The 12,443-nt window shown below is 43.5% G+C and overlaps 1 protein-coding gene across 2 annotated transcripts; it reads right to left on the bottom strand.

Moving 5' to 3' along the window:
* Positions 1-726: 726 nt before the first annotated feature.
* Positions 727-11,329, bottom strand: pudp (pseudouridine 5'-phosphatase). 2 transcript variants are annotated; one of them, XM_030780566.1, is made up of 4 exons: positions 11,260-11,329; positions 10,629-10,847; positions 10,112-10,341; positions 727-1,473 (listed from the first exon to the last, which is right to left on the bottom strand). In XM_030780566.1, exons 1-4 carry the CDS (start codon positions 11,312-11,314, stop codon positions 1,297-1,299), a joined length of 681 nt encoding a protein of 226 aa, XP_030636426.1. In that variant the 5' UTR covers positions 11,315-11,329; the 3' UTR covers positions 727-1,296. The 2 variants fall into 2 exon arrangements, with proteins under 2 accessions (XP_030636426.1, XP_030636427.1); XM_030780567.1 differs by having other exon boundaries at positions 10,758-10,847.
* Between the last annotated feature and the right edge of the window lie 1,114 nt (positions 11,330-12,443).

Raw genomic sequence — 12,443 nt, 5'->3', positions numbered from 1 at the left:
TTATTTACATATAATATCGGCTTGCTTGACCCCTTGCACCTCCACAAGCAAAAGTTCACACATCAACAGAAGTCATGGCTTTCAGTGTGTTTAATGATTCATTCAACATACCATTACTTGAGATCAGAGAATCTCCCACACCTACTATAAAACACACACACACACACACACGTGAGACAGCCTGTGAGAGCTTTCGTGAGAAAAACTGTCCTGTAAAAATAAGCAGGATGAAGGAAAAAGAAGAGGGGAAAGACTTCACCAGACTTAAGGATGAAAGGCCATGACTACGTTTGCCGAGGAGAAAGAGAAGGAGAAGGAGGAGGAGGAGGAGGAAGCGGATGCTAGCCATGACCTGTTTCCTTCGCCTGGAGGCGAGGAGTCGGGAGGAGTGTGGGGAGGGGGGGGGTGTAGGAGTGGAGTGGGGTGGGGGTGGGGGGGGTGTAGATAGGGTTCAGGGTTTGAGCTCTCCTGTATTGGACAGGAATGGAGAGGATATGAACACGCTAACTCCAGCATGAAAGAGGCAAACACTGGTAAAGATGAAAGACGAGCAGCCTCTCAGATCCCTTTTATTGGATTATGCATCACGGTTCAAACAGTGTCTTCAGCATTCTAATAGACTTCTCCAAGGAGAGGGGAAAAAAAAAACCCCGGTTGTAAACGTTTGCTAATAGAAATCCTAAGCAGTAAAGGCCCCCCCCCCCCACCCCCTGTGATTGTTCATATGTCACTTACAGTAATTCGTAACATGGCAAAGACACAAGAACAAAATGATTTTTAAAAACATCAGGTTGCGCTCAGAGAGAAAACCATCTTCATAGAGTTGCCAGGACATCATGACTTGGATTAATGCAGTGATAATCTGTTAAATAAAGAAATCAAACATTACATTGTCTAACTGGTGCAAAGCCAAAACAATGTCAATATCATTTAATGGTCTGATTGTGTTTAACTGAACGGGATAATCCAGATCAGTTCTGGTGTCACAGGGCAGGTCTGAGTAAGATCCTTACAGTGACAGTCAGACTCTGTCTCATCTGATGAGAAAATAGTCGAATTCCACTGATGGGTTTCTGTCTGCATTCAATCAAATTCCACTTAGATTATCCACGTCAAACGAAGAAACCTCAACTCTTGGGTGTAAAAGTAATTACAGTTTTCCTCCAAAACGACACTGATTGGACTACGGCACAGGACACCATTGATTGGATAATCACAATCACCGCGAATGTTACGGCACTTTTGATTGGCTTAGGAAGCGAGGGGGGCGGGTCGATCGGCTCGGTCGTATTGGACTTAGTCGTAAGCAGGAAGGCCAAAGAGCTCTGGTTGGAAGTCCTGCATGCTTCTGAGAACCAAGGTGGCATCCTGGGTGAGGCTCCGGTCCAGGTTGTCGTCAGGGACCATGACCACCTGCATTCCGGCCGCCAGGCCCGCTTTCACTCCGTTGGGCGCGTCCTCAAACACGAGGCACTGCGGAGAGAGGAGCCATGGGACTGAGTAAAAGATCTTAAATGACAAATCACAAAAAAATGAATAAATAAAAAAAAATGTTAAAAAAAAAAAAACAAAAAGGAACGAGCTCCACAGAGCCCTCAAAAGCATGACGATCAAAAGCTTATTTCAAAAACTTAATCTCTGAGGGAGAAATGTCCTCTTTTTCTCTATCCCATCTCGATTTTAACCCTGATTAGTTTCACCTCTGCGTCATTTTCGGAAAGATAAACAAAACGGGAACAGAGCACATGATTAGCATCTGAGACAAGGTTAACTTTCTTCTCTGAGACAGATCAAAGCCTTTGAGATTTCCCCAAAGTGATACCATTTCAGGATGGGGAAAAACAAAAAAAAAAAAAAAACCTGATTCTGCCATTAGCTGGCATTCGGAGGTCACTTGTTACAAACATTACATATGTTCTCATATAATACCGTCTGAGATAAGCCACTGCTGACTGAGAAAACATTTTTATCCATCACAGAACACTGCACAACACCAGAGCCACCAGAATTACGCAAACACTTTTTTTTTTTTCCCTTTGATCCCCTGTTCCTCTCTAAATGCTGCTTCCTGACGTCTCCTTCACTGAACACACTGTCATTGTGTTTAAAAGAACAGTTACATCCTGCTCAATGGCCCCTTTCTATGGAATCTTCTGCTAACAGCTTTATGTAACCGCGTCTGAGAGATGACGCAGCTCATATCTGGGAATGCATTTGCTGAACAATCTTAATTGCTTCTCGCACCAGGAACATAAAATAAAACGAGAGACCACCGTCACGCAAAGCAGCGTATTAGCTCGGAGGTTGTTGCTTCACATGCACTCAGTAAGCATAGGGTCTTGTTTTTTTTTTTTTCTTTTTTCTTTTTCCTTTTAGCCGTCCGCGAGGAACAAAAGCTACGTACTTGTCTGCGCTATTATGGAAGAGGCTAATTGACTTCCGTGATGTCACTGAGCCCCGTTGTACGTGAGCAGAGGAGATTCACAAAGACGGGCGGAAAAGACAGAACGCTCACTAACAGAAGGGGGCTTAGCAAAACTCCCTTGTACTGGGGCTGCAATTAAAACTCTTAATCACGCAAAGAGGCCGGCAAATGACCCATAATCACCCTCTCCAGCATTGTGACCGGGCGGGGGGGGGGGTGGGGGGGGGGGGGGGGGGGGGGGGGGGGGGGCGGAGGGCGGGGGGGGGGAAGCGGAGGAAGGCACAAAAGCTCGGCGGATAATATTGGCCTCGTCGTCGCCGACCGTTTTCTGAAGAGCATCAGTCTCTTTCAGGATTAGGGACGGTCCAGGAAGTCACATACAAGAGAGGCTCAGTAATGAAACATAGTCTGTGTGTGAGGACTCGTCTGAACCATGTCATTCCAAAAAAAAAAAAAACCAAAAAAACGGATAAGAGGCGCAAATCTGAAATGAGAACTGTTTAATCCCTCTACTGGATTCGGGGGGGGGGGGGGGGAGACGCCTATTAAGGGCCTAGCGACTAATGGACTGGTACATGCGCCTGGACCGTTCACTGGTACCACTGTTATTCGATTGTGGAGAGTTTCCATAATGACAGTGAGACTGAGGTTTATTGTGCTGCTTGGTGTGAGGGAGCTGAGACATATCATCTCTTTAATCTCCCCCCAATTTCCCCAGAACGATCTGGCGAAAGATGAGTCCACTGCCCACCTCCGAAAATACTCGACGTTCATCAGAGGCGATCGGATGTGCGTTTGCTGCAGATGCAAATCACCGCTATTGCCACATTACAGAACAGCACTAGGGGGAGATGACTAAGGGTGTGTGTGTGTGTGTGTGTGTGTGTGTGTGTGTGTGTGTGTGTCTGTGAGGAGGAATATGGGAAGCCAATTTAACACATCAGCTCTGGGGAGTTGAGTGTTGAGTTGGGGGGTGGGGCAGGAGTCCAAAATGTGGATGAAGAGTTGAGATACACACCAACATCCTGTTTAATCAAAACTCTTCATCTATGGATTTTGATGATGTGAGTTTTAAAGTTTGTGTTTTCCTCAAGATATATATATTTTTTTAAGTTTTCCTAGTACAGAGTCAAAACCCGATGGTAGAGGGGATAACAACAGTTATTCAAAGAAGTGGCACACATTCACCACCACTACATATCAAAGAGTGAGACTTTGGGCTTCATTGCCACTGCACAGAAAGCTAAAGGAGAATACAGAGAAGACAGGGGTGGGAGGCAGTTGGGGGGGGGGGGGGGGGGGTGTTCCACTGCTATGAGGACATCTATACATCAACTGTGCAATACAGTGGAACCGAATATTGCCTTAGCATAGTGGTGGCACAGTATCGTTTACTAAATCCTTTTTAGTAAATCATTTAAGTCAAATGATCCATGGTGAAGAGGCGTCATTTAATATTTCAGTAAAACAGATGTATATGAAAGATTTCATCCAGCGATGCTGCTGGGGTCAACAACAGTGACACACGGCTGTGCGTAATGAGAAAAAATTAATCAGATTCGTGGTCCTCCCCAAAGCTCGACTGTGTAATATGACGCAGAACAGACTTGACAAAAAAAAAAAAAGTCCATCCACGCTCCAGTGCTTCCAGCAAATGTCATGAACCAGATGACCACTGTGGCAGTTCGGCAAAGTGTGACTAACATCCGCGTCTCTTTGTTTCTCTTTTCCTCTCCCTCTCTCTCTCACACATACGTACACACACAGACACACATATATAGACACACAAACACAAAGAATACATTCAGCCCAGACATTTCAAGCACTGTGGCAGGCACAGGAGAAATCTCATTAAAATTACCTATTCCTGTCAGCCATTGCCAAGTAAAACATGTTTTCCAACCACACAAAACCTCCTAATAGAGACCCTGTGGATCATTTCCCCCTGGGGAGAGGCATACATACACACACATTCTGTCTCTCACACACTCACACACACACACACACACACACACTCCTGACATGTACAGTACACTCCTGATAAGATATGAAAAAGAGAATGCTTGAGTGTGTCATCGTTGAAACAGTGCAACTGGGGTGACTTCATGAAAGTGGCATCAAACTTTTTCTGTTTATTCAACTCTCTCCTCTCATAAAGATCTCCCTTAATCCATCTTTTTTTTTTTTTCCACAGTTACAATCTGCTGTAAAAATCATCTTACTTCACAATTCATCCCACTTCATCAAAATAAAACACCTCTCTCCGTTACATCTTTACATCACTCCAATGAGGTTATCCTGATTTTGACAGCACCCATAATTTCAACCTTAACACCCCCCCCCCCCCCTCCCGTTCCCAAACACTTTTTGTCATACTACAGACACGCATTAAGACAGCATGGAGGCAGGAAGGACAGGGTAAAGAGAAGAGACGACTAAGCGCTAAGGTGAGTGTGTATGCAAGAGAGTGCCTCTGAGTCGTACAGGGGGGACATTGATGGATCGTACGCTGCATCTTTTAAATGATTGCTGAGCCCGGGGCGTTTCTGAAAGGGAAGAGACGGAGATGGCTAATGTTTTATCATCTGTGTTACGTGGGAGTGGGGGGTGGGTGGTGGGTAACGCAGAGGCGAATAATGCAGAATTTCCTTCAGACGGAACGCTTCGTCAGTGCAGGACGCAGGATTCGCCCGCCCCCCGACGGCGCAGCACCTGGACGTCGATAAACCCGGACTGGATAAATGCGGTCCTGACCCGTCTCTGGCCATCAGGCCTGGGAATCTGGTTTCTAAAGACTTACTCCGCCTACCTTGGGAAATCAAACAGAGGATTGGTCAAGGGAGTGATGCTGGAAGAGCGAATGGGAGTAATAGGATAGTTTAAGTGTAAAGCAGTTCAGAGGTCACGTTCTCTTTGTTTCCACCAGACCCCAAAGCAATCTAATATACTCTGGGTTTTTTTAAAATACCCACAATTCCCTTGCGCCGTCTTTCACAATAACATGCGGTTTTGGACGAAGGAACCATTCATCAAATGCCATGGAAACAAGGACTAGATGATTGAGCTGAGTTGAAGGAGTCAAGCTGCACACGGCGCTGTCCTCAAAGACTTCCAGTTCTGGGAAAAAAAAAAAACCCCACATACTCGTGTTCAAGAACCTTCCAAAAGGAAGCCACAGTTTGGTCATCGTCGTCAAACTTTTCTAATTTCAAAAGAACTCTCAACCAAGAAAAAAGGCATTTGAAAATTTGTTCAGTCAGCATTTATTTATTTATTTATTTATTTTGTCTTTTGTTTTTATTGATGACCACATAAAAACGCGCTTGCAGATTTAATACTGGATGATAAAAGTGACTAAAAAAAAAGGCTGAAATAAGTTTCTTAGAGACATATAGCTGTTTCCAAGATCACGCATAAAAATGAGGGTCGGAAGAGCTATACGCTCAAGTCTGCAGATGATAAATTTTCCTAAATCTTTAATTTCATATCTCATTTCCCAACACTCGGGTGGCATTTCCCCCTCAGATGGAGTTAGCCGGGTGATCAATACGCCAAAGCTTCTCGAATAAACTCACACATTTCTCTTTCCCTTAAACCCATGCTTGCTTTTTTTTTTTTTTCCAAAGAGGTCTGAAACACAACAGTCTGTCTCCTTCAAGACACTCTGGTCGTATCTGAGAGCAGATAAAGAGCTCAAATGGGATTGAACAGCTAGACTAAAGCAGATCCTGGTATCGGTTACAGGCGTGCACACATGGTGCCGATAACACACTGTATCTCTAAGGGCCAGACCGAGCGGGAGTCTACGTAACCTCACAAGCACTGAATGTCGTTTTATCCACTGAATTTTACGAGAGTTTGGAAGATCTCCGCAGCTTTGACCGAGGTATGGACAGTCAAAAATATACACAAACTGTTCGTTTGTTACTGATCTGACTTGAATAACCCAGTGCAGACAAGCGAAACATTCCTGAAAATGTCACTTTGGCGTCGAGCAGGTGTCTCTAGTCAGATGTGACGACACTTTTCGGGGGAAAAGTATACGCAAATATGCGAGAACGCTCGTCGGCGGTAATTTCACGTCAGCATCCTCCGGCCCAGCACAAAAGCCTTCATGTTGACTAAAAGAACGATGAATACTCGTTCATTTTGCATTAGCCAAATATTCTAATCTTGTCCCTTGCTGGAGCTCAATCTTTTTTTTTTTTTTTTTTCTTCCTCCTCCACTGTCATTATGAAAAATGATGACAGAGTGTGATTTTTAATCTGTCTGAATGTGTGAACATAGACCTCTCCTCCTTTGGGTCGCATTAATCTGAGCTGCAGGAACTGAATTCACCTTTTGTGAAAATCCGCCTTTTCTTTCTTTTCCTCTTTTTTTTTGCCAGAGCATTTTTCAGCTCAGACGAGTGAAAAATATCTGCCTCTCCTTGGGAAGAGGAGGTCCATTTCTGACTCCTCCGGCCACAATGGAGACGGATGACTGGCTGGACGCGCATTACTCATCCCTGAAAAGGGTGTGAAGCTGCCCCCCAAAAAAACAAAACAAAACAAAAAAAAAACAAACAGCTTGCTTGGTGCTCTATCCACACCCTGTAGCGTACATCACCTCATGTAAATATCGAAAGGTTGGAAAAGAGTTCAAAAAGAAAGCCTTCAAACGGTTTAGGCTTTAAAGATTTCTAATTCAAAACCGCCGGCTTTAACGTCCACACGTGACGGTTCTCAATCGATACCCTCTCTGTGATGCTGCAGTTCTCCAGCACACGCCTCTCAAAAAACACAAGTGTAAGTCATTTCAAAACCGTTTGTCGCCCGCATTCGATCTCAGTAAGCGCCCCCGACATAAAAGTAAATCAAAGTGTTTTATAAAACAGCTCTACACACTGATCATGTCTTCGGCACAGGCTCTGGTCTAGAATGCCGGGAAATGAAATTTTGATCGCCGTTGCCCTTTGAAGATCATGATCCAAAATGTATTATTAAACAGGAGTCTACTGAGTCCTTGCATGCCACGTTACTCATCACTGAGGGAGATTTCCATGGCTTTATCATACTCTGTCCTGTCCAGATCTTCTTTCAGATGTATGCTTTCTGTGTATAGTTTTTCCAGTACTTCAAAGTCAAATGCTTTGGTTTGCGCATACAAGAGTTTGTAGAGAAAGCAAAGGCAGAAATGTGTTTGCAGGAAACCTCAGGTGCGTTAGACTGAGTCATACTGGGAACTAGCGGGTCAAAACTATGGACATTAACGATAAGAATGCAACAGCTTTAAACCGTAGAACTGTTACTGCGCTAGTCGCGAAAGCCAATTATGAACACATGAAATCTGACGCTATAAAACAGCAAAACGGAACCAATGTTCAAGGCTTTTCTGCAGTCTAAATGAAGAGGAATGCTGACAATCGTGAAAAGAAAAAAGGGCTTTGAATTAATAATCGTCCAATTACTTTCCAACACGCTAAGTGAAAGTGCCTCTGTGGATGAAAGAAACATTGCGGGTTACCGCGTCTTTCCCTTCCATCATATTAGCGCGATTTTTCTTTTTTTTTTTATTTTTTTTCTTCATCTCCAATTCTGATAAACTGTAATAAAGAACTCATTGCTGATGCGCTGGAGCTGTGAACAATTTGGCCAGCTGGGAACTGCAAACACGCTAAGCGTTCACGCACGCTTGCTCTTCCTCCACCTCACCCTCTCTTTGTCTCTCTCGTTTCTCTCTCTCTCTCTCTCTCTCCGTCTGTCACCGACTGTCTGTTCCCTTCCGAGCGTCGTCCCGCTCTCCGGTTTCGATGCTTGAGCACGCGCGTCACGTCTCGAAAAAAAAAAAAAAACCAAGGGCACTGACGCCACACCATTCTTTATTCAACCGTACACTCGGTTGGTTCTCTCTCAGCAGTGCTTTCATATCTCATCAAGAAAAACGCAAGTCCAAACAGCGGGAGCCTGAGAGATTGAACACCTGGATGCCTTCCGGAAGCTTCCGTTCCTCAACGAAAGGAAGGTTTTTTGTTTTTTTTTTTACAAAACAGGCAAAGCTTGGAGGAGAATCTTTAAGTACGTGACAACATGAATACAATGATGACGGTTTAATAAAAAAAAAAAGAACGAAAAAAAAACAAAGACATCTTACTTTACATTCTTCTCGTCAGGAAATACGGTGTCATTTACTTTCAAACGCAAGTGAAGGAGATAATTACTAAAACCGTGTTTTTATTCTTTCCCACCACCCGTTTCTAAATCCTTGGCGTTTTCTGATTGTGTTTCTTCGAGTTTATGGCACTGTAAACTAACTATGCATCTTGTTAATCCCCATCACCAGGCAATTGTTTCCTGCCAGACTCTGCTCACAGGCCTGCTGCAGCCGTCATGCGAGGCAATTCAACGGGAAAATGAGCAGCTTCTGCAGAACAGACGCCTGCTCCTCACTACTCATCTTCTCACCGCCGATCTAACGAATTAACAAACTCCTCCTGTAATAAGCAAAGCAGTGCGCCCCCCCCCCCCCCCCCCCCCCCAGTCATGAAGACGAAATTCAACTCCGTAAACGAGATTTTGGCATTTGTTGATCTTTTTATAATTGATTTTGTTTCTCTCTTTCTTTTTTTTCCTGGTGCGCTTCTTTCCCCTCTCTGCGTTACGAAATACATACTGAGTGATGTTGGTGTTTTGGTAAGTACATCTGTGTTGTTAATTATGGTTCTGAGTGCTCCCAGTTTTCAAGGTTGCTTGGGAGACGTGAAGCACTCCGTACCAGATGCGATGCGGAGATCTGCCTAAATTATACTAAAAGTCACAGTTTAATTCAGGACATGCCTGCTAAATATAATTTGGGATATCACAACAAAGTCATACAGGCTTGCAAACAGTTTTAATATACAATCAAATCTAAACAATTTCCAACCTCATCAAAGGAAAACTGGGCTAGGCTAAGCTGTTGCAATGGTCGACTATTCGTACCTTTGCAACGTGCAATGAAAAAGAGGCAACTTATCCTCCCAAACTTTCAAGCTACACAAACTCAACGTCCGCTTTGTTAGAGACATCTACCTTGAACATATACTCACTGGCCACTTGCTGAGGTATACCTGTCTTAAAGGTACACTGTATTATTTCCAATTAGCCCGTCTGTTCTCATGCACAATTTGTCAGCCACCCTCTACCTCATTCATCACTGCTCAGTTTCTGGTAACAGGGCCGCTGTTGACAAGATATTATTTGGGTTTGCAGCCCATTCTAAAGCAGTGACGCTGACACGGTAGTGGGTGTCACACTGGTATGCAAGTTTCAGCCACAGCAGCATCACTGGGTTTTTTTTACAAATGTCAGTGTCACCCCTGGGTTGAGAGCAGTCAACCCAGCCACCCAAAAACATCCACTCATCAAGCGGTCCTGCGGTCAAAAACTGACCAATGATGAAGGGCTAGAGGATGGCTAAATCAAACTGTCCATGCCTGCAGAGACAGAGAGGCCATAGCCTCTCACTGTTCATTTAACAGGTGTATCTCCTGGGCTAGGTGTTTCTAATAAAGTATCCAATGAGTGTATATCAGCAACAAAAACTGAAAGGTTAAATGGTGGAATACCTGAAAAGAGAAATGATCCTTGAGTCTGAAAGAGGAGTTCCAAGCACCAGTTTAAATGAACACTTTATCTTAACATCGGGTTACTCCGCGTAATTCTCACCTTCTCCGGGACGGCTGGCGGATCGAACCTGCTAGCGCACACCAGGAACGAGTCCGGCTGCGGTTTGCCGTTCTTCACCTCGGGGTCGTCTCCAAGCACGACGTGGTGGAAGAGGCCAAAGAAGTCTTTGTGCCGACTGGTTTTCAGCTCAAACGTCGCTCCCGCCGAGCTGGTGGCCACGGCCATGGGGACGCCGTGGTTACGGAGATGAGTAATAAGCTTTTCCACACCTGGAGGGTTAAGGCATTTGATCACCAATGAGAGGTTGGATCTAAGCAATACGGGTAAAATCAACCTGAGTGATGATGATGCTGCTACACTAAACTGTCTTGCTGGTTAAGGATGAGCCATAGCCAAACAGGGCCCGAAACCTGAAGGATATTTAAAATTTTTAAGTTTGCCAGGGTCAAGAGATAAAAGTCCCCCCCCACCCGGAAACACCCCTCTACAGTATTTCTGTTTGTTTGTTACTTTCAGGCAAGTTGTCAAAATGGCAGACTACTTACAGAGGAATTACCTGGCATCAGTGCTGCTGAGGGAAATATTCTCTCTTGTATTTTTCTACTTTCTTGGAGAAGTTCCTCGGGGGTCATGGGTAATTCTAAAGTGTCTCGAATAATCTTGGAGGCATCCAGTGCCTTCTTGCCCATAACCATAGATTTTACATCCCACGTGTACTTTTTACCAAAACGATCACATATCTCCTGAAAGGAGACTGTGTACAACCTCTCCGTATCTAAAGTTGAAAGGACAAGATAAAATCCAAAAACACAAGGATTAAATCACATGGAACATTGTAATTATCAGGACGAATTTAAAAACTGGACAGGTATTTTCATTCTAGTAAAGTCACTACAACATATCAGGTCATACAGGAATGCTTACACTGCTGACATGAAGCACTTTTATTTTGCGAAAGACTGTTTTCATGAATACACCATCTCTTCAACTTAAGGTACCGTGACGTTCTGTGGATGATACATTTAATGTGCTCGAAAGACTGTATTCCTGTATTCAATCAGGGTAAATTAGCTGCCCGCAGCTAACCGGCTAACTTGCATCGGTTTGCACTACAGACGACAGGGTATAAACTCTGTGATGTGCTTACGATGGCGCACATTTTAAAAAAGCAATATTAAGTCACCAACCTAACAATAACCCGTCCATATCGAAAAGGACATGAGTGACCGGTTTGTAACTCATGTTTGCTTCTAAAACGTTTTTGGTATGGAGTGTCCCTCTTTAGTAGTCGGAAATGAACCGAAAAGTTGTTGGACAAGTAAAGTCGAGAGTGCTGTGATTTTTGCACCGTTACAGTTTCAGTTCAAAGCAATCGAAAGATGTGACATTGTTACTCTAGAAATACTAACTGAATTGAGCGTTATATTCTTCATAAATTGATGCGACTGCGATGAAGTAATACGGCAAAACATCAAAATAAAGTATGAGTTGCGGTTGGCCACGATTTTGCAATGGTTGATGGGAAATGAAGTTTATTTAGGCATATTTGAGGCGATTGCTCTTCAAATCATTGTGCAATTACCATGTTCATTGTATTATCGTTAAAGAGCAAGTATGACACGAATGAAATGACACAGTTTTGACATGTTCATAATATGCTAAGTATTGAATAATAGTCTGACTCTCTCTCTCTCTCTCTCTCTCTCTCTCTCTCTGTGCATATGTGTGTGTGTGTGTGTGTGTGTGTGTGTGTGTGTGTATGTACGTACATGCGTGCATGTGTGCTCTGTGCTGATGTCTGTGTCACTGAAATGTAATACGAGAGTGTGGGCAGATTGATGCTGAAGAGGTTATAATGTCAAAATGCAACATCAAAGGACAGATTGTGGTCTTATCCACTTTGCTCTTTGCTTCTCTTCTTAATCTCAAGCAAAATTAATTAAGGATTTGTTTTTGTCTGACAGACTTTAATTAATGTTAGGCTGGTTCAAAAACAAATGTAATTTGTGTTTTGAAGAGGTCATTGTCACACTATAATTGCATACAACCCTCATTTAACCAATTTTATGGACTATTAATTATGTCAAGAATATTTTCTTGATTTTAAAAAAACAATAGTAGGTCATTTTGAAAGTAGGAATCATCATCGTAATATAATTACAGCCCATCAGGGGTCTGTAATTTGCAGCTAACCTTAGCAACCTCATGAAACTGTACTCATGAAACTTCTCCTGCTCATTCAGAAACCTTTTCATTTTTTCAGAGGCAGAATATAAACAAAAACACTGATGAAGGTTTGTATCTCTTCCCTTGATGCTATTCTTCTGACACCTGTGCTTCCCTCTTTCTCTCTCTCTTTCTCTCTCTCTCT

Source organism: Chanos chanos, chromosome 7, assembly GCF_902362185.1.
Source record: "Chanos chanos chromosome 7, fChaCha1.1, whole genome shotgun sequence".
Classification (NCBI taxonomy): domain Eukaryota; kingdom Metazoa; phylum Chordata; class Actinopteri; order Gonorynchiformes; family Chanidae; genus Chanos; species Chanos chanos.
Note: the sequence above shows the minus strand (reverse complement) of the source record. Positions and strands in the feature narration are given on the sequence as shown.